This window comes from Triticum aestivum, chromosome 7B (assembly GCF_018294505.1).
Source record: "Triticum aestivum cultivar Chinese Spring chromosome 7B, IWGSC CS RefSeq v2.1, whole genome shotgun sequence".
NCBI classification, from domain to species: Eukaryota; Viridiplantae; Streptophyta; class Magnoliopsida; order Poales; family Poaceae; genus Triticum; species Triticum aestivum.
The window spans coordinates 130,578,213-130,601,223 of record NC_057813.1 but is presented as its reverse complement, the minus strand read 5'-3'; the positions used below and the strand labels follow the sequence as shown (position 1 = coordinate 130,601,223).

The window sequence follows — 23,011 nt, the reverse complement described above, 5'->3', positions numbered from 1 at the left end:
TCAAAACAGTGAGCTGCTGTCAAGAAAACTGGCTAGGCCGAATCATGCGGGCCTAGAGCCGGACATCCGGGCAGGAGGTCGTGAGAAGTCTGAGTTTGGTTAGATTTTGATGATTTGGACGGCAAAGCAAGTCCTTTTCTTGTATGGGAAGTCCATCCGTCTCCTATATAGATAAAAGGTGACGACCGATTAAACAACAACACACGATCGATCTATTCATCTAGCACTTTTTACTTTTACTTTTATCTCTCTCCCTTGTTCTTCTTCTTCCTCGTTCTTTGTTCGTTCTTCTTTTGCAGGGCGGCGAACCTCGAGGCCTAGGGGCGGTCAGGCCGACCTAAGGCAGCCAGCCCATAGCCGCCGCGCGCCCTGACGGAGTCCCTCCCGGCCGTGTGGGGTTTCGGTTCTACAAAAGAACCCGCCGGATTGTCGAGCGTACCGTACTTTCGGACGGATCTCCTTCGACGTGAGCTGTGATGCATCGTCCTCGGCGTCGAGGGTACATGGTGACGTGTACACTCGGTCTGCATCCATCGCCGCCCCTTCTCCTTTCCCCTCGCCAGCCACTTCTCCCCGCCGCCAAACCAGGCTGCCGTAGCACGATCTCGGGATTGAATCGGACCAGACCCGGGCCGCGCCCTCGAGCAGGAGGTCGACGTGAGGGACGAGCCGCCCCGTCGCACTGCCGGCCTGCCGCGGTGGTGCCGCCCCCATCCCGGATGCCGACAATGCCGGGTCCTGGAGTTGCCTGCGATGGGGGCGAGGATGGTGGATCTCGGCGGGGTCAGTGAGGGCGGGGGATGCCGTGCCGCCGGCCAAGAGGAGGCGGGTGGTGGCCGTGCCGTCCTTGAGGACCGCTACGGCGGCGGCAGGGTGGAGGCCGTGTCGCAAGGCCGGCCGCCATCCAGCGGATCTTCCAGTTCCAGGTGTGTTGCGCCGTATTCACGGCCCTGGTCCACGCCATGCTCGGTACCATAGCGCACCCCGCCGGAAATGGGAATGGCTTGCACAAAATTGATGTCGTGCATTGGTTGAATCAACTGAATTTTAATTAGCTGATGGCGGTGATTTTTGCAGACATGATGAGGCCAGAAGATATCGGCCTAAGGTCAAACATGGCATTCTTCAGGAACATATAAGAGTATTCTGATATTTATCATAGTCACCAGGAATTCTGTAAGTCGTATTGTGTAATGAATATGTAAATACTGAACAGTACTCAATGTTCATTACTGTTACAGGCCTAGCAACACAAGGGCTCCACAAAAGTGGCTTTATTTTCTTCAGCCATGACTTGCAATTGCAAGATGATCCTTGCAGCTATGACTCTCTGAGCAGCTCAGAAACACTAGTAAGCACCTCCAGGATGAGCTATAATTTGTTCCAGTACGAAGGATTCTTTTTGTACAATTTCTGAATGAAATACCTATCTACTTTAAATTGCAGGCTGAGGTCAGCAGAATGGAAAAGAGCAGGCCAGTGGCTCATATAAAGAGCTCTATTTTCACATGTCTAGTCACTTCATGTAGCTCTATCATAGTATCGTATACGAAGCAATCGACGAGATCATGAAGAGTAAGTATACATTTTGTCCTTGATATTCATCACAAACCTCATGGCTCCCAGGACCAATGTTTGGAGAAGCCATATAGGAAACAAAATGCCCCTAGGTCGCTTGATACTTGCTTGTTGCTTCTGCCTGATGTCCGTTTGACGCACTTGTCCTCCAGATTGCAAAATTTCCTTCTTCCACCTGAGGTTGAATTTGTCTGATGCGCTTCTGCCAAGGATCTTGTTCCTGATTGATCTGGGCGATCTAATGTAGTGGTGAGATTTTGCGTGTTTCCTGTGTAGATTAGCAGAGGTTTCTGTGTGCCGCCAAAACCTGTATTTTCTGCGTTGGCGCCAAAACGGAAGCGCCAGGTTTCAGAAAATTGACGGGGAATTGGGGACCGAATCGGATTCAGAAAAAAGGAATCCGTCCGTGATTCTATTTGGAAATTTGACGCGTCCTCCGTCGCCTGCAAGCCCATCGTATATAAATATCGCCGGCCACCTCTTCTCCCAGATCCCAATCGCCGGCCCTCGCTCCCCATCTACCCCTTCCTAGCTAGCTAGCGAAGCACCAGTTTGGGCAGCCGCCGGGCAGGATGGAAGGGCTGGACGTGTACCAGCACTACCGCTTGAACCCTACAGATGTGGACGCCGTGACTTACTACCTGCCACGCCTCATCGCCGGCCAGACGCTGCACGGCGCCGATAAATTCATCCACCACGTCGACATCTACAGCTGCGAGCCCAAGGATCTGGCCGCCCGGATTGCGCCCGTGCCGCAGGCCGCCAGCAGCGGCGACCGCTTCTTCTTCACCACGCGCAAGAGCAAGAACGGAAGCAAAACCCAGAGCGTGCGCACCGCCGGCGGCGGCACCTGGACCGTCAACGCTACCACGGCCGTCAAACACGCCGGAGTCGAGGTCGGCGAGAGGAAGAACCTGTCGTTCAGGAAGAAGGGCAAGTCCACCGGTTGGGTCATGGAGGAGTACAAATGCTTGCTGCCAGAGGCCGTCGTCGCCGACGGGGTGAAGGTGTTCTGCAAGATCCACTTGGCTCAGCATCCTCCTGACGCGGCCCGCCAGGAATCAGCCGCGTACAAGCATCAAGCAGAACCGCAACCAGAGGCCGTGACTGCGAGCATGCACGCACAGAAGAGGCCAGCAATAGCTCCCGCCGCCGATCCTCATCCGCCGCGCCCCAACAAGAGGATGCGAGGAGCAGTCCCTGTCCCCGCACCTGCCCCACCGTCGTTCTTGACGTATGATGAGGCAGCGAGTGCAATGTATGGCCCGCTGGCTCGTACCATCTTCCCTGTTCAAGATGCTCTGGATATACCAGCGTCAATCGAAGGTCCTTCAGCATCATGCGAGTCCACTACAACATCCAACCACTCCGGCGTTGCTTCTTCCTCAGATAATAAGCAGCAACAAGCTCAAGCTACTGAGATTTCCTCCCAATCACTTGTGCTGGAGTCTGTCAAGCATTACAGCCAACAACAGATGATTGTTCCTGAGGCTGGCTCAAGCATTGCAAGGAGCACATCAGAAGAGGTTGTCTTTGAGCCGTTGGAGCCTATTTCCGATTTGCCGGATGTGGACGCAGATGGTTTTGACATTGAAGAACTAATGAGAATGATGGAAGACGACCCAATTGAAGTCGAGCCGGTCACTGGAGCCAACACTGGCGTGGAGTTGGGCCAACAGGAACCTCTGTACCTGGATACCATGGACCAAGGCATGCTGGAGAACATGCTGCAGTCCGATTGCCCTTACCCAATGTCGGGATCAGAGGGTCGGGCCATGCACAACCCTGCCTTCCATGATGCTGAAAAGGAGAAGAGGTACAATGCCGCGTCGGACCTTGACGCTCCATCGCTTCAGGGACAGGACCACTTGTTCAAACAGCCCTTCGATCCATTTGAAGCAGCATGGAAGGCCGAAGAGGCGCTCGAGAAGGAGAAGAGGGACAATCTTCACGCTGGACCGCTTGGAGGACACAACAACTTCTTCTGGCCTGCAAGTGTCTATTAAGTCCGATGTTGAAATTGTTTTCAAAGTGTATACGAGGATACTCACTGGCTGATATATTAGTTCGTCCTTATACGATCGCCACACGTGTACCTCTGAGCAATTTGCTCCACTTGTTCATGTAAGCTAAAACTGTTGTTGTTCTTCTTGCCCCTCTGATGGATTTTCTGAACCTTGCGTTTGCTCTACTTCTTCTGCTCTGTTTCCTGTGATGGACAACGTTAAAACTGCTCTTACCTTTTTGTACCCCGGGAATGCAGAATGTATATGCCATAGTGGCCTTGTATATATCGAATAAGTTTTTTACCGGAACCGGTAGCTACCGGTGAGACATCCGCCGTTGACGTTGTTTTGGAGATTCAAGCTTTTTTTGACGTATAAGAGACAGAATTGAAATACACAGAAATACATGTGGGTCATTTGCATGCTACTGTCAGCTTTTGTCAGGAGAGAGAAAGAATGTTCATAGAAGACCGGTTGCATGCATGTTAAAATATTCTCTCTCTCTCCCCATCAAAAGACTTCTATTCAATTTCATTGTGAAATTTTGGATGATACATATCTTTTGAATGAAATCTCCAATTTTGAATTTTAATATATATATTTGAATTCATAGCGAGAAGACCTTTTGAATAAGATCAATTATGGATACATTTGAACTACTTTCAATTTCGTTGATTTCAAAAAACACATTCCATTCAAATTGAAAAACAAGTTTCACTCATCTCCAAAAATCATTTCAGTCGATTCAAAATAGCAATAAACTCATTTAAAAAATACGAACTCACTCATTTCAATTGACAGATTTCATGCATTTTTAAAATATATTTCACTAATTTCAAATTATTTTACTCATTTAAAAAATAGTTTACACTCATTTCAATGATTAGTTATCTTTCAATTGCATTCAAAATCCAATTTCACTCGGTATGAAAAACTGATTTTACTATAATTTCAATATGTTGAGTGAAATAACTTTCATATAAGTTTCACATTTAGTAAATAAACAGTTTCACATGTTTTCACACACCGGAATAAGCAAACTTGACAAATGCATTGAAAGAAGTTTCATGAAAAAATAAATCCACTCATTTTGGAAAACAGATTTCACTCATTTGAATAAACATATTTCACTCAAATTTTAACCATATTTCACTCATTTGAAACAACCAATTTTGCTTATTTCAAATGATTTCACTCATTTCAAAAAATATATTTCACTTAGTTCAATGAAAAGTTACGTTCCACTTACCCAAAAAAATTGAATTTCAGTATGTTCCAAAAATTGTTCTCCTAAAATCTAAATAATTTTGATAGATGTTTCATAAGTTAAAAAAATATTGTTTCATATATTTGAAATATTCAATTTCACGCTTTGGAACAATCATTAAGATTATAATTTCACATATTAGAAAATATGATTTCACTCAATTAAGATTATAATTTCACACATAGAAAAATATAATTTCACTCAAAAACTAACTTCACTCACTTCATTCGTTTAAGAATATAATTTCACTCATTCCAAAAACTGGTTTAGATCATTATGAGACCGATTTCACCCGTTTTGAGAGAAAAATTATTTCAAAAACCAATTTCAAATTGAAAAAAGCACTCATTTCATTAAACAAATTTCACTCATTATAAAACAGTTTTGAAACAACGGAAATTTTGTGTGTTTGAAATAACAAGTTTAAAAATTCTAAATAATAAGATTCACGCATTTCACGTTGAAATACGTGTCATGTGTATCAACAACAGATTTCACTTAATTCACTTGTGAAACAGCGGATGTCTCACTTTTCAAACGAGTGAAATACGTGAATCTCATTTCAAAAAATATATCCAATATTGGTCTGGTTTTAAAGGTCTTGTTGCTAGAATTTCAAATATGTATAAAATTTGAAAAATGGAGTTTCGGTTAAAAAGTTATACGTCATATAAATTTTTGAAGCCAAATAGAATGAAAAGGTGGGGAGAAATCACATGCCGCATGCTACTCTCTGTCTCTCCTGATAAAAAGTGGTGTTGTGGGGCATAGACAAGACAAGCCGACTTGACATAATGAGAGAGATACAAAGGTAAGCTTGAGGGAATACATGTGAAAAGAAGCACGTACACACACATCTAAAAGCAAACGAGTGGTGGATGCTCCACCGGTACATACCGGTTCCCGTAAAAGAGACTTTGCGTTGTATATATTACATGTTAAAACTACTCTTATCTTTTTGTCCCATTTTTCCTAGACCAAAAGCGACCGTAGAAGGTTCGGGAGAAGACCACACGACCCACGAGGGAACGACAATCTCACCAAGCACGCCCTGGGGGGCGCCCCCTGGGCTTGTGGGCCCCTAGTGGCATATCTTGACATAATTCCGCCTCTATAAATTCTTAAATATTTCTAATACATCAGAGAGCCACCCGAAACATTTTTTCCGCCGCCGGAAGTTTCTGTTCTTCCGAGATCACATCTGAAGGCCTTCTCCGATACTCTACCGGAGGGGGAATCGATCACGGAGGACTTCTACATCAATGTTGCTACCCTTCTGATGATGTGTGAGGAGTTTACCATAGACCTATGGGTCCATTGCTAGTAGGTAGATGGCTTCTTCTCTCTCTTTGATCTTCAATAAAATGTTCTCCTCGATCTTCTTGGAGTTCTATTCGATGTAATCTTCTTTTGCGGTGTGTTTGTTGGGATCTGATGAATTGTGGGTTTACGATCAGATTACCTATGAATATTAATTGAGTCTTATCTGAATTCTTTTATGCATGATTACTATAGCTTTGTATTTCTCCCCAATCCATCTGCTTGGTTTGGCCAAGTAGATTGACTTATATTGCAATGGGAGAGGTGCTTTGTGATGGGTTCAATCTTGCGATGCTCAATCCCAATGACAGAAAGGGACATGACACGTATTTGTATTATTGTCATTAAGGATAAAAAGATGGGGTTCATTCATATTGATTGGGTTTACTTTGTCTACATCATGCCATCTTGCTTAAGGTGTTACTCTGTTTGTCATGAACTTAATACCCTAGATGCATGTTGGATAGCGGTTGATGGGTGGAGTAATAGTAGTAGATGAAGGCAGGAGTCGGTCTACTTGTCTCGGACGTGATGCTTATATATATGATCATTGCCTTGGATAATTATGCGCTTTTCTATCAATTGCCCAACAGTAATTTGTTCACCCACCGTATGTTATATGCTCAAGAGAGAAGGCTCTAGTGAAAACCATGGCCCCCGGGTCTACTTTTACCATAAATAAAATCCAAAAATACCTTGCTGCAATTCTATTTCCTTTATCTATCTCCCACTACGAGATTTGATTCTTGCAAATAATTGCCGAGGGGATTGACAATCCGCTCATTTGCGTTGGGTGCAAGTATTTGCATTTGTGTGTGCAGGTGCTGTTAACGAGGTTATATGTGGTTCTCCAACTGGATTGATAACCTTGGTTCTTAACTGAGGGGAATACTTATCTCTACTGTAATGCATCATCCTCTCCTCTTTGAGGAAATCCCAACGCAGCTCACAAGTAGCAGGAAGCATATCAAGAACATCAAACCCTCACATCCACATGTGATCTAGATCAAAACCCGCATCTATTCATAGAACCTCTCATGGGGATAGGCCACATTCTTCCACAAGAAACACCCCAAGTTCAAGTAGAAGAGAAGGAGTAAGTACCCCTCTTGTGGAGTCTCCACAAGGGAAGTCATCACCATCACCACTTGTACAAGATGCTACTGGAGATCATAAACCTATCCAAGAACAAGATCAAGTCCCTCATGTTCCCGAGCAAGATCAAGGGAAAGCTCTTCCAAATGGAGAAGAACCAATTATTGAGACTCAAGATCAAGCTCAAGTTCTAGATCAAGATCAACCCCAACCACAAGTATCTTCATCATCGTCACTTCCAAATGAACAAGAAATTGTGTTTGTAAAGAGAATGGTGTCTCCAAGGCTAAAACAATCTCAACACTGGTACGCGTCGGTGCTATACACACGGTTTTTAACCATCGCCAAGTGAGTGTGGGCGATAGGGGGTCCTTCCCACACGACCCAGAAACCGTCGGGGATATGGAGTAATGATCTAGAGTCCTTGCAAAACGTAATCGTGTGTGATGCAGCACACACTAAATTCTTTCACATGTATAGGATCGGTGATTAAATGTTTCTAATGACGCAGTGAAACCAAATGTTGTGTCATAATGAACCGTTTGGGAAACAATATGTAAGGCACATGAGCCAACATATGAACTGTGTGTGATATGTGCCCTATCACACACGAGTTTTCTGTGGAACCTGTCTGCCATGCAAGACTCTATCGCACACGTTCTCCCAACATTTACCATCTGTGGTAATGTTCTATCACAAACGGTTCAGGAGCCCCTTCGCACACATACAAGTGTTGCAGATCGTTTGTGATTTGTTGTGTATCACCGACGGTTGCGGCTATAGTGGCGTCTGCTTTTCATTTGGGATCCCACACGTTTCCTGAAAAAATTACGACTGTGGTTGTATTTTACATTGGGCACGGTTTACTCCGAGTTCTCGTGTGCGATAACTTGATATCACAAACGGTTCCAGAGAGCCTACGCACATATAGTAGCACTGCAAATCATTTGTGATGTGTTGTGTATCGCCGACGGTTCCGCTACGATTGACATATGATTTTAGATGCGGATCGCACACACTCATTTAGTTGATTCGTGTGTGGAGCAATTGGCAGGTTAAAACAAAATTATCCCATTTTGAATCGGCATGCAAAAAGCAAATTCGCCACAATATTCAATTGAACAAATAAACAAAAATATCTCATTTTGAATTGGCACACATAAAGCAAATTGGCCACAATATTCAATTGAACAAATAAACAAACATATCCCATTTTGAATCGGCACGCAAAAAGCAAATTTGCCACAATATTCAATTGAACAAATAGTGTCCACAGGAGGAACATTCATCAGATTTCGCAACAATTGCAATTGAACATATGGTAGCTAAATTCCAATGATTTGTCAACACATATATGCATTACACGATTAATCATAGTGTACAAAATACGAAGACCTCATTAGATGGAAAGCAATGGATCCATGCGTATATGTCTAGAGGCTAAATATTACTCAATGTTTCAGGAGAAGGCATGCTGAAATTTTCATTATCACCAGTGGGATTGATGTAGTGATTCAGGAAGAAGTCGCTGATAAATCTCCGAACCATCAACAATTCACCAGCCAGGAGCGGTTCAGGGGTCCTCGGTTCTAAAATGAGTTGCAGTATTTTTAAGATCAGAATGTGCCATATGAGTGGAGTAGAAGATATTAATTAAGATAGATTTACTGGTACTAATTCGCAAGGATCATCACAACTATTAGCAGATTTACAGATGGAGATTATGTGTCTGCAAACATAGTTCCACAAAGGTTGGTCCCTGTTTCTTGCTAAGGACACTGAAATTTTCTGTACAGAATTAGTCATGTGTTTGTCCTGTTAGGAACAACCTAACTGGTGCTAGATGTATTTTTTTTCTTTGGACAAAATAGAAAAAGGTTTATTTAGAAGCTTGAACATTTGACTAGCGTAAGAAAGTTATTTGCAGACTATTGGATATTTTTTTTTGAAAATAACGGATTTCGGTGTGTTATCGGAGAAACAATCTCGTGCTGCAAAGGTAGTTCCCTCTTGAACAGGTTCCCTGATTTAGTTTTCCACAATGTGAGCACACTGCAAATGAAGATGAATTTTGACAACATCAATTATTGAACCAGATATGAATGGAAATTAATTTCAACATCATAGAATTCAATACCTATCCATGAATTGCTGAAGATGCGTCAGATCCTGAGCGTTTGTTGACTCACTCAGAGAATCGATGTAGTAAACTGTGTTCTTGTTTGGAACAATGAATACCAATATCCAGTGACTGCTACATATTAAAAAAACCGTGAACTTACGAATTATGTTGAAATCTTAAAGACAATCAGTGTATGTGTGGTTGTTTACTTGACTCACCTTTCATGATATGGCCAGAGAAATGATTCTGCATGGGACGTGTTTTCGAAGATACGGACGACCGTGTTAACGGCCCAGTCCCGTTCGTCCTTACCATGTAATGTTGTGCCATTTTCTAATGCAGGATCTGTTAAATACACACTCTCTCTTTTTCTTCTCTGCGCGTTCAATTCCCTTAGGGGAATAAAATTCAGTTAGTTGTTTATCATTTACAGCCTTGTATGGAGAAGTTCATCAGAGTTTGTTAAGTACTTACAAAATCAGGCATCTAACAAGAGTGGCATCGAGATCGTTAAAGTTGAAGAAGATATGTAAGTCCTCGGAACTCACATCCAATGAACCACATCATGTCGGAAATGATCTTGTTGAAGTGGACTAGCAAACCATGATGACCTGGTGACATTTGATCCATGGAATATTCATGTAACTTGCGGCAAGTGGAGCTGCACTCATCAAAGTATTCACCAACAAGAAATGGTTGGCCATGGACGTAATTGCGTGCTTCAAGTACGTCTGCTTTACTTTTAGCAAGCACCAATTCTACTTCTTCATCATCCATGGCGTCAGAAATAATATTACTCCCCGATTCGAACAACCTGATGTTAATTTGGTTCCGGGCGATGAGTGCTTTAAGCAAGAGGCAATCATTCTGTTTCCTCTTCACTGTCCCGCCGCGCTTCTTCGCAGGTGTAGCCTTTTTGGCCACTTCCTTCTTGGTACTTGAAGCATTTCTAGCAGAACATCTGGTTGGCTGCAAGGTAGACTGATGAGCAGATGGTGAAGTTTCGATGGACTGCTTAGCAGACAGTTTATCTTTGCCTGACTGCTCAGCTGGCGGTGCTGCTGTGACGGACTGCTAGGCTGTAGGAGCAGAGGCATCGGACTGTTGACCATGCGTTGAAGTTATATCCGGTTTCTGCGCAGGTGGTGCCAACTTGTCGGTGTGCCGAGGAGGCCGTGCCAACGGTTGGTTTGCTGAGCAGGAAGTGCTGAAGCATTGGTATGCTGATCACACGACTGCGGACTGATAGACTGATGAGCAGTCAGTTCTGGACCTACAGACTGCTTAGCAGGCGGTTCTGAAGCATCAGACTGCTTAGCAGTCCGTTCCACCAGGTTGGTCTGCTAAGCATGTGCTGCAGCTGGGTCTCCCCCTGCTGCTTCGGCGGCTGGCATCTGAACCGGTAGTGCGTCTTCAGCAGTTGCAGGCCTTGCCATTGGCTGCTTTGGGTCAGAGGATGACATGGCTTATACGCCAAAAAGTCGGTCCGACTAATCATAGGTTGATGCATCAGCCATCAGATTATGAGTATTAGGTTCTTTGGGGGGAGCACACGAGAGCTGCTGTGGCAAGGAGAGCGTCACCGGTTGAGGGGCGACATTGGTTGCTCTTGGCGGGGCTTCAGGGATCTCATCGGTGAACTCTATTTCCTTTCGTGGCCACTGGATGTGATGTAACAGTGTTTCTCCCATGGTCCTTTGCTCATCAAAGTCTCCTAGGGCATTCTTGAGGTCTTCATTGAATCTAGGCTTTACTTCAGTCATGCAGCACTTCACACAGCCCAGCTTCAATGGCACATTGTCCAACAAGAGGCCCTCTTCCAAGATGGGTGGGAAAACCCAGGTTGTTGCACATTTTAATGTACCTTCATATGTGTAAGCACGCCCTTCAGTCTTTCTTTCATTCCAGATATATCAGATATAGCATCATCACGAGTTGCTGCAGTCTCAGTGTCGCTCGGGTCAGCTGTTGCACAACTACTCTTGTGTTGTGTTGTTGCGCAATAAGCAGCATCCTCCATGCCCGCCTCCCCTCCCATCTGCTGGCTATCTGTTAGTGTCAAAGTCTTCCCAATCATCATTGACTGCTCAAGATCCTTTCAAACAGCCGGATACATTTCCTTCCTCAACCTTTCATACAATTCATTCTTCTTCATTTCACTCGCAACTTTTTTCATGCTGAGCCTCTCTTCTTTGCTGAGTGTGAAAGCTCTCTTGTGCGGGACATTGACACCTATACCCCTTGCATGGCCAGGGGGCTCTCTTGTTTCCAGAGCAACGGACAAAATGTCACATGGACCTGAGTTCTTGTAGAACCTTCCAGGGATCTTGGAAGCCTCTACCATCACTTGATACAGTTCTTCATCATGTGAGTTTTTAAAGTAATAAGTTCCATCATCACGCCTCCTTGCACGTGCCCGCAAGTAGTCTCTGGCGCGTTCGCCCTTGATTTCACTAAAGGCCGGTTTCCCACCCGGCGCTACTGCTTCTTTGTCCTCCTGGTCCCATATCGGTTTCATGCCGTAGTATCCTGCCACACCCATACAGTGGGTGTGTGTGTGTTCTTCTTTTGAAGTTCCGATTTCTTGAAACTCTTCTCAGCAAACTCTTTAGTTGCCCTGACCCTTTTGAATTCCGCCTAGTCTGCCTTTGTAATTCGGTGGTATGCGGGGATTGGGTCCTTGCCTTCACTCAAGTACTTCTTGTACAACACGTGCTTCCAGTTTCTCCAAGCATCCCTAGCCTTCTTCAGTGCAGCGTGTTCCACCTACATTCTCCACTGCTCTAGAACGTTGAAGTGATCCATGATCTCTCGGACTATCCGTCGCCATGTTTCCGTGTCAGCCTTTCGAAACCCCGACAGATTTATGTTGAGCCTTGCCTTGCCAACAAATCCACACACACACACACACAAACACACACACACACACACACACACACTCATGAACCTCGTGCGTGCTTTATCTGGTTTAGTTGGAGCCCAAGACTTTAAATCGATCTCAGTTACTTCATATACACCTTTAGGCTGGTGTGTGGGCTTCCTTGGAGCGTTCCTCCATGTCCTGACCAGAAGGGTAATTGCTGCAGCTCTATCCCGTTCAAGATTACTTGATCCCTCACCATCTTCTGAAGACCTAGGGTTGTCGTAATCAGATGAAGATACATCGTCTGAAGCATAAGTGTTGTCGCTGCTATTCAGCATCTACATAGAACACATGCGAAACTCAGGAAAGGAGGATAATCATAAAACTAACAACTTGGTATCAAGCTTTCTAAACATGTCATGCAATGATTTAGAAAATGTACGGCTAATTTGTTAAGTTTGTGTGACTCTGGCGCTCGCGATCTGTAAATCGGCAGTAACTTATTGGAACAAATACAACGTATATGTACTAGTTAGGAAGGTAGATAATTAGCATATATACTCTCTTTGTTATTTTATAGCCAATTTGGCAACATACGGAACGAAATAGGAAGAGGGATTGCGAGGAAATATGCCTCACCGCGATGGGAAGCAGTAACCAACAGGCTTCCTAATGCAAACCCGGCCAGACCATAGGAGAGGCGAGGGTTACATCATCGATATGCTCGAGGGTGGCTGGTGAGCAAAGGAAGAAGGTGAGGCGCGGGCAGCCGCGTGTTGGGAACGACAGTGGAGGTAGGCTTGACGCTGAAGAGCGAGCACACGGCTGGGGTGAGCACGCCGGCACCGGAGAGGGTTCTACTGTGGATCTGGGGGAGGGGGAGCTGGCGATGGAGATTGGGTGGACTAGTTGAGTGAAATGTAGGCGGGCCATGGGAGGTGTTGGCGGCCTAGGTGAAAAGGGTGGAAAATATCCCCGGTCGCTGCACAGAAAGGACTATGCAAACGGTTGCCTCTAAGCGCTCGTGTGCACAAAGAGAAAAATTTCGTTTGAAATGAAGACGTACTAATTTTGAAATGAAGACGTGAGTTCATCGTTTCGCCTCTAAAATTTTCCCACATTAAGTAATCACCATTATACCACGGGTTTGATTTGCTGGTGCATTTCAGGTCTCGTGTGCTATATGTAAGACATTTTTTGGCATTTACCATGCATTTTGGCATATAAATTATTTGCTAGGCGGACTGTATTTCCTGTCAAAAGGGATGAGGATCGCCGTTCGATCTAGGAGCATCCAGCGCTGTAGACGTACGATCCATGGGGTTTGGGTTCTGACCAATCAGAACGCATGACTCAGATCGCACGCACCGCAAAGGGGGGGCATCGGCCACGGTTTTGTAGGCACACGGCTTATTGAGTGAACCGTGTGCTATTTGAAAACATTTACATGAACTAACATCATATTTTTGTTTCAATGAAAACAATAGTTCATCATTTCGCCTCCAAATTGTTTTCCATGGTAAGAAATCACCATTGTACCCTATGGTTCGATTTTCTCATGCATTTGAGGTATCTTTTGCTATATTTGAGTCGTTTGCTAGTCACAACTACACGTGGGTGCTAGCTAGCGATCACGATCATTTGTGTATCGCTTTTGGATTTTTCATTCATTGTTCGAGAAATGGGAAAAAATTTAAAACAGTTTGGCCGCAGGGTGCGGCCAGAGGCATATGCCATGTTGGTATTCTATTTACAGGAAATGCATATAGAGTCCGAAAATAACAAAAAATCGTTGTGTCACCATGTCGTGTTCTCAAGATCACATGGAAAAATTTTGGTAAAGATGGCACGAGTTTTGATACTCACACCTTCCAAATCAAAGCATCTCGCAAGAAGGATCATAGTTTCCAAAAGGAGACGCGGCACTTCGGACTCCAATCATCACTGACTACATCGTTCCGCTTTAAATTATTTTTACGATAAACAATCACATATATACCATAGGTTTGGTTTTCTGGCCCATTTCAGGTCTCGTTGCTATATTCTTTTTTTTCGAAAAGGGGGTTATCCCCCTGCCTCTGCATCAGAACTATGCATACGGCCAAAAGTCGTTGCTATATTCAAGTCATTTTTTTGCACTTACCTTGCATTTAGTGCATATAATTAAATTCAAAATCATTCTACAACAACACATCTGGGTGTTATTTAGCAAAGAAGGTGTACAAATCATTTGTGTGCCGCTTTGCGAGTTTCCATCCATTGTCTGAGAAATGGGGAGAGGTTTCAAACATTTCAGCCGCGAGGTGCCTCCACCGGCGTAGGCCTAGTTGGTATTTTAATTACTTGGAATTCAGATGGAGTCCAGACTTCATCAAAATCGGTGTGTGCCCGTGGCGTGCTCTCACGACCCCGGGGAATTTTTTTGGTAAAGTTTGGCACAGGTTTTGATGTTCGCTCCTTCCAAACCGGAGCATCTCACATGAAGGACCATGGTTTCCAAAAGGAGACATGTGAATTCAAACTCCAGTGGTCAGTGACTTCATCGTTTGTCCTCATAAAAAATTCCATGGTACGCATTCACCATTATACCACGAGTTTTTATTTTTGACGCATTTCGGGTATTGTTAGCTATATTTAAGACACTTTTTTGAGTTTAACGTGCATTTTATGCATTGAAAAAATCAGAACCGGAACTGCATGTGTTGTCCAAAGGGATGAGGATCGCCGTTCGATCTGGGAGCATCCAACGGTCCAGACGTACGATCCGTGGGGTTTGAGTTCTGGCCAATCAGAGCGCACAACTCAGATCGCGCGCGTGGCAGGGGGCATCGACCATAGTTTAGTGGACACACGACTTTCGTGAGTGAACCATGTGCTATTTGAAAACATTTACATTAACTAACAACATTTTTTTGAATGAAAACATGAGTTCATCATTTCGCCTCCGGTTTTTTCCCAGGGTAAGAAATCACGATTGTACCCTATGGTTCGATTTTCTGGTATATTTTACCAGGCGGCAGGCCTCGCTAGCAATCTCAAATTTTGAATATGCAAAAAGAAAAGAGATATCGTTTAATTTCTATATATATATAGTTGTAAATACACGTGCGTATTAGCGCAAGATCATCTGGGTGTCGCTTTGCGAGTTTTCATTCATTGTGCGAGAAACGGGAAAAACACCAAACAGTTCGGCCACAGGGTGCGGCTAGAGGCGTAGGCCTTGTTGGTATTTTAATTTCAGGAAATGCATATAGAGTCCCGAAAATAACGAAAATCATTGTGCCACTGTGGCGTGCTCTCACAATCGCATGGAAAAAATTTGGTAAAGTTTGGCAAAAGTTTTGGTGCTCGCACCTTCCATACTGGAGCATCTCACAAGAATTAGTGTCCAAAAGGAGACGCGACACTTCGACTACAAATCGTTAGTTACTCTACATCGTTCCGCCTCGAGAAAAAAATCATGGTAAAGAATCGCAGATATACCCTTGTTTTGATTTTCCGGCCTATTTTAGGTCGTCTGCTATGTTTAAGTCATTATTTGCACTTACCTTGCATTTTAATGCATATAAAGTCAAAAACCCTACTACGACTACATGTGGGTGATTTAGTTAGGCTATACTTAGGCTACTCATAGTGGAGAGTGTCATAATATATATATATATATATATATATATATATATATATATATATATATATAAAATCTATACTAGCTATAGTGTATGATACTATCTTCAATTATAGCGCATAGTATAATACATAGAGTATATATAGTATCATAGATCATATTTATTGCCATGCATGGCACAAGTTAGCATCACATTTAACATGATACGGTGTCTACCTATATGTTACTCTAACGGTCTAACCCTCACTATATTTAATTCTTTGCCACATTAGCATACTTGCTATTTTTCTGAGTGCATGGTATCGTCGTCTATGATACCACCACTATGGCCAGCCTTTGTATAGTGGGGAAGTATCATATATACTATAGTATCATGCATATGATACTAGTGTATGATACTACGTACGTACCTTCATATAATGCATATATATATATATATAGTATCATAGAGCTAGTATATATATACCATAGATGACCGTATTTATGGTCATGCATGACACAAAGTAGTATAACATTTATAATATATATGTTACTGCTTATTTGCCACACATCATCATATTTGCTATTCTCGAGTGCATGATACCGGCTATGATACCTCCACTATGGCCACCCTATAGTATCATGCATATGATACTAGTGTATGATACTACATCCGTAATACCTAGTATCATATGTTGGTACCATAGATGGCTACATTTATTATCATGCATGACACAAAGTAGCACATCATTTAATATGATATGGTATCTGATGACCCACAAGTATAGGGGATCTATCGTAGTCCTTTTGATAAGTAAGAGTGTCGAACCCAACGAGGAGCAGAAGGAAATGGCAAGAGGTTTTCAGTAAGGTATTCTCTGCAAGCACTGAAATTGTAGGTAACAGATAGTTTTGTGATAAGATAATTTGTAACGAGTAACAAGCAATGAAAGTAAATAAAGTGCAGCAAGGTGGCCCAATCCTTTTTGTAGCAAAGGGAAAGCCTAGACAATTTCTTATAATTAGAAAAGCGCTCCCGAGGACACATGGGAATTATCGTCAAGCTAATTTTCATCACGCTCATATGATTCGCGTTCGGTACTTTGATAGTTTGATATGTGGGTGGACCGGTGCTTGGGTACTGCCCTTACTTGGACAAGCATCCCACTTATGATTAACCCCTATTGCAAGCATCCGCAACTACAAAAGAAGTATTAAGGTAAACCTAACCATAGCATGAAATATATGGATCGAAATTAGCCCCTTACGAAGCAACACATAAACTAGGGTTTAAGCTTCTGTCACTCTAGCAACCCATCATCTACTTATTACTTCCCAATGCCTTCCTCTAGGCCCAAATAATGGTGAAGTGTCATGTAGTCGACGTTCACATAACACCACTAGAGGAGAGACAGCATACATCTCATCAAAATATCGAACAAATACCAAATTCACATGACTACTAATAGCAATACTTCACCCATGTCCTCAGGAACAAACATAACTACTCACAAAGCATATTCATGTTCATAATCAGAGGGGTATTAATATGCATTAAGGATCTGAACATATGATCTTCCATCGAATAAACCAACTAGCATCAACTACAAGGAGTAATCAACACTACTAGCAACCCACATGTACCAATTTGTGGTTTTGATACAAGATTGGATACAAGAGATGAACTAGGGTTTTGAGAGGGGATGGTGATGGTGAATATGTTGATGTAGATTGACCCCCTCCCGATGAGAGGATCGTCGGTGATGATGATGGTGATGATTTCCCCCTCCCGGAGGGAAGTTTCCCCGACAGAACAGCTCTGCCGGAGCCCTAGATTGGTTCCGCCAAGTGGTGGCGGAGTTTTGTCCCGTAAGCTTGCTTCTGATTTTTTTTAGGATAAGAGACTTCATATAGCAGAAGATGGGCACCGGAGGGCCACCAGGGGGCCCAGGAGACAGGGGGCGCGCCCAGTAGGGGGGGGCGTCCCCCACCCTCCTGGCCAGGGTGTGGGCCCCCTCTGGTAGTTTCTTTGCTCTAAAATTCTTATTAATTCCAAAAATGACTTTCATGGAGTTTCAAGACTTTTGGAGTTGTGCAGAATAGGTTTCCAATATTTGCTCCCTTTTCAGCCAGAATCCCAGCTGCCGGCATTCTCCCTCTTCATGATAAACCTTGTAAAATAAGAGAGAATAGACATAAGTATTGTGACATAATGTGTAATAACAGCCCATAATGCAATAAATATTGATATAAAAACATGATGCAAAATGGACGTATCAACTCCCCCAAGCTTAGACCTCGCTTGTCCTCAAGCGGAAGCCGAAATCGAAAAATATGTCCACATGTTTAGAGATAGAGGCGTCGATAAAAATAAAATACGGACATGAGGGCATCATGATCATTCTTATAACAGCAACATACATAGATTTTGTCATATGATTTCTTACTCTCAAGTAACAATCTATTCACAATGTCAAGTATGGTCCAGAAACTTCATTGAAAACTAACAAACTATAATCTCAGTCATTGACGCAATTGCAATTTATCATAACATCAGAAAGAGTCAAGAATCGAGCTTTTCAGCAAGTCCACATACTCAACTATCATATAGTCTTCTATAATTGCTAACACTCACGCAATACTTATGGTTATGGAGTTTTAACTGGACACAGAGAAAGATACGGGCTTATAATTTTGCCTCCCAATGTATTCATATTCACCTTTCAGTGATGTCAACAATAATAGTTCATGCTAATGAACATCCAATTGGATATATGTACCAGGATCTTTCCAACACGAGGTGCTTGACAAAGGATAAAATGAAAAAGGGAAAGGTGGAGATCACCTTGACTCTTGCATAAGGTAAAAGACATAAAGTAAAAGATAGGCCCTTCGCAGAGGGAAGCAGATGTTGTCATGCACTTTCAGGGTTGGATACACAAAATCTTAGTGCAAAAGAACGTCACTTTATATTGCCACTTGTATATGGACCTTTATTATGCAGTCCGTCGCTTTTATTGCTTCCATAACAAGATCATATAAAGCTTATTTTCTCTGCACTAATAAGTCATGCATATTTAGAGAGCAATTTTTTATTGCCTGCACCGATGACAACTTACTTGAAGGATCTTGCTCAATTCATAGGTAGATATGGTGGACTCTCATGGTAGAACTGGGTTTAAGGATATTTGGAACCACAAGTAGTATCTCTACTTGGTACAAGGAATTTTTGGCTAGCATGAGGGGGAAAGGCAAGCTCAACATGTTGGACGATCCATGACAATATACTTTAACTGAGATGTGAGAAAACATAAACCATTACATTGTCTTCCTTGTCCAACATCAAATCTTTAGTATGTCATACTTTAATGAGTGCTCACAATTATAAAAGATGTCTAAGATAGTATATTTATATGTGAAAACCTCTCTTTCCTTATTACTTCCTATTAATTGCAGCGATGACCAAAACTATGTTTGCCAACTCTCAACAACTTTTAAGCCTCATACTTTCTATGTGTGAAGTCATTACTATCCATAAGATCAATATGAACTCTATTATTTCTTTTTATTTTCTTAAGATCATGGCAAGATAGCAAAGCCCTTGACTCAACACTAATCTTTATTATAGATAACTCACAGACTCGATTACATAAAGGGATCACAAAACCAAACTCAAAACTAATTCATACCAAAACTTTATTCTACTAGATCAAAATATTACTAAAAGGATCGAACTAATTAAAATGGTAAAGATAGGAGTGTGATGGTGATACGATATCGGGGCACCTCCCCCAAGCCTAGCAGTTGCCAAGGGAAGTGCCCATACCCATGTGATTATGTCCTCGGAGGTGGTGAAGTAGGAGTTGTCGATGATGTAGGCTTGTCGTCCATCTTCCAAGGCATTGGTTCACCATCATAGAAGGTTGATTGAGTCTTCGGGATCCTCAAATCTACAGCCAAACTCATCCTCTTGAATCTATATTCATACTCACAGTTTTGGTTTTGCAGGTCATAGATCTGAGCTTGGAGGTGCTCGATTTTCTCTTGAAGCTTGAAGATGGTCTCCCTGATGATCTTGGCATCCAGCTTATGGTTGTTGGTGAACTCCGTGATCATCATCTGGTTGGCGTTGAGTCCACGCTCCACCATCCCTTGGCACTTGAAAACTTGTTGTTCCGTGGCCTCGAGCTTTGTCTCCACGCTTTCGGTACGCCTTGGTCCCTCCACATCACGGATGTGCAGCACCCCCTCACGCATCTCAATGGTTTGAGGGTGTTGCAGCACCTCCGCGAGATAGGGGTTGATAACCCTCTTGAAAAACTTGTCCTTGGGAGCGCTTGGAGACGTCATAGTGCTCTAGATCTGTCAGAAAAACAGCTCAAAACGAAAACAGAGGATAATTGCGTGATACGGTGGTCAAAACCTTAGGGAGATTATATAATGAATTTTTACCAACCAAAATACATAATGTGCAAGAAAACAGAGTTCGGGAGGCACACGAGGTGCCCATGAGACAGGGGGCGCGCCGAGTAAGGGTGGGCGCGCCCTCCACCCTCGTGGAGGCCTCGTGTCCTTCCCGGATTACTTCTTTCTTTCCAAAATTCTTAAATATTCCAAAACTGAGAGAAATTGCCATTAGAATTGTTTTGGAGTCATTTTACTTACCGTACCACATACCTATTCCTTTTCGAAGTCTGAAACGTTCTGGAAAGTGTCCCTTATGTATTCCTCCGGGGTTACGGTCTCAATAATATTAATTTCAACATTGATAGGATTACCTGAGATATAATGTTTGATTCTTTGACCGTTCACCACCCTCGAACTTGTGCCTTCGAAGTTGTTGATTTTTATGGCACCGGAACGATAGACCTCCTCGATAACGTAAGGACCTTCCCATTTAGAGAGAAGTTTTCCTGCAAAAAAATCTTAAATGAGAGTTGAATAGCAACACATAATCACCTACATTGAATTCTCGCTTTTGTATCCTTTTGTCATGCCATCTTTTAACTTTTTCCTTGAAAAGCTTGGCATTCTCGTAGGCCTCAGCTCTCCATTCATTGAGTGAGGTAATATCAAATAACCTCTTCTCACCGGCAAGTTTGAAGTCATAGTTAAGCTCTTTAATAGCCCAATATGCTTTATGTTCAAGTTCGAGAGGTAAGTGACATGCTTTTCCATAAACCATAGGATGAACTAGGGTTTTGAGAGGGGATGGTGCTGGTGAAGATGTTGATGGAGATTGACCCCTTCCCGATGAGAGGATCATCGGTGATGATGATGGTGATGATTTCCCCCTCCCGGAGGGAAGTTTCCCTGACAGAACAGCTCCACCGGAGCCCTAGATTGGTTCCGCCAAGGTTCCACCAAGTGGCGGCGGAGTTTTGTCCTGTAAGCTTGCTTCCGATTTGTTTTAGGATAAGAGACTTCATATAGCAGAAGATGGGCACCGGAGGGCCACCAGGGGGCCCAGGAGATAGGGGGCGCGTCCAGTAGTGGGGGGGGGGCGCCCCCCACCCTCTTGGACAGGGTGTGGGCCCCCTCTGGTAGTTTCTTTGCTCTAAAATTCTTATTAATTCCAAAAATGACTTTCATGGAGTTTCAGGACTTTTGGAGTTGTGCAGAATATGTTTCCAATATTTGCTCCCTTTCCAATATTTTCCCCCTCCCGGAGGGAAGTTTCCTCGGCAGAATAGCTCCGCCGGAGCCCTAGATTGGTTCCTCCAAGGTTCCGCCTCGTGGCGGCGGAGTTTCGTCCCGTAAGCTTGCTTCCGATTTTTTCAGGATAAGAGACTTCATATAGCAGAAGATGGGCACCGGAGGGCCACTAGGGGCCCAGGAGACAGGGGGTGCATCCAGTAGGGGGGCGCCTAGTAGGGGGGCGGGGCGCCCCCCACCCTCCTGGCCAGGGTGTGGGCCCCCTCTAGTACTTTCTTTGCTCAAATTTTTTCCAAAAAATGACTTTCGTGGAGTTTCAGGACTTTTGGAGCTGTGCAAAATAGGTTTCCAATATTTGCTCCCTTTTCAGCCAGAATCCCAAATGCCGGCATTCTCCCTCTTCATGATAAACCTTGTAAAATAAGAGAGACTAGCCATAACTATTGTGACATAATGTGTAATAACGGCCCATAATGCAATAAATATTGATATAAAAGCATGATGCAAAATGGACGTATCAGTATCATGATATGATACTCAACCATCTCTTTCTTCATTTAATTATATGCCACCTCATCAACATTGCTTAGTTGGCATGCATGATACTACTTATGATACTCCTATTACGGGCAGCCTAAGGTTGGTTTTAATGGGAGTATCAAGCGGTATCATGCATGCCAACTAGACTTTTTGTATGATGTGGCACATAGTTAAATGAGGAAAGAGAAGGTGTAGGCCGGGTATCATATCATGATATACCGTATCACATATTAAATGGTGTACTACTTTGTGTCATGCATGAATATTAATAAGGCAACCTAAGGTGCTAACTTATGATACTATGTGCGCATTACAGAGGTAGCTAGCTAGTGTCGATCATATACTAGTATCATGCATATATATATACTAGCAAAAGGGCCCGTGCGTTGCAACGGGAGAAAAAAATCATAATCTTAAATGGCTATGACCACATTTTGTTCGTATCTCATCGTATGAAAATTTGTTCACCAGGGTTTAGGGTTTGTGGTTGGATGGTTAGAGTGCCTGTGGTTGGATGGTTAGAGGGACTGTGGGATCCCTAGCCCACCAGGGTTCAAGTCCTGGTGCTCGCGTTTATTCCTAGATTTAATTCAGGGTTTCTGGCGATGCGCATTCAGTGGGAGGAGACATTCTCATCGACGGCGAGGCGCCTACGGTGACTTCGTAAATTTCAAGATAGGGGTGAGTGTATGCACGTGTATATGAGCACTTGCGTTTGTACAAAAAAAAATGTTCGCAAATGCAAGAAAATGTTTCCATTTTAAAATTTATTCAGAAGTTGAAGCGATGTTCACAATCTCGAAAAAATATCGTGGTTGTCCAAAACTTGGTAATTCAAAGAATTATTTCGAATTTCAAGAAACATTTTTTTAAACACACTATAATATTCCGATCTACCCCGGCAGTCAATTCTTCAAAATTCAAGCGAGTATATATAGTCACAAAGACCCAAAAGCATCAC

General features: G+C 43.2%; 1 protein-coding gene across 1 annotated transcript; it reads left to right on the top strand.

Annotated features, from left to right (window-relative positions):
- Positions 1-1,502: 1,502 nt before the first annotated feature.
- LOC123162286 (uncharacterized) lies at positions 1,503-3,769 on the top strand. The gene has a single exon (XM_044580083.1). The coding sequence runs from the start codon at positions 2,151-2,153 to the stop codon at positions 3,582-3,584; it is 1,434 nt and encodes a 477-aa protein (XP_044436018.1). The 5' UTR covers positions 1,503-2,150; the 3' UTR covers positions 3,585-3,769.
- Positions 3,770-23,011: the final 19,242 nt, after the last annotated feature.

What these genes read in the sequence shown, in the direction of transcription:
- LOC123162286 (XM_044580083.1), top strand. Translation starts at nt 2,151, where the DNA reads ATGGAAGGGCTGGACGTGTACCAGCACTACCGCTTGAACCCTACAGAT.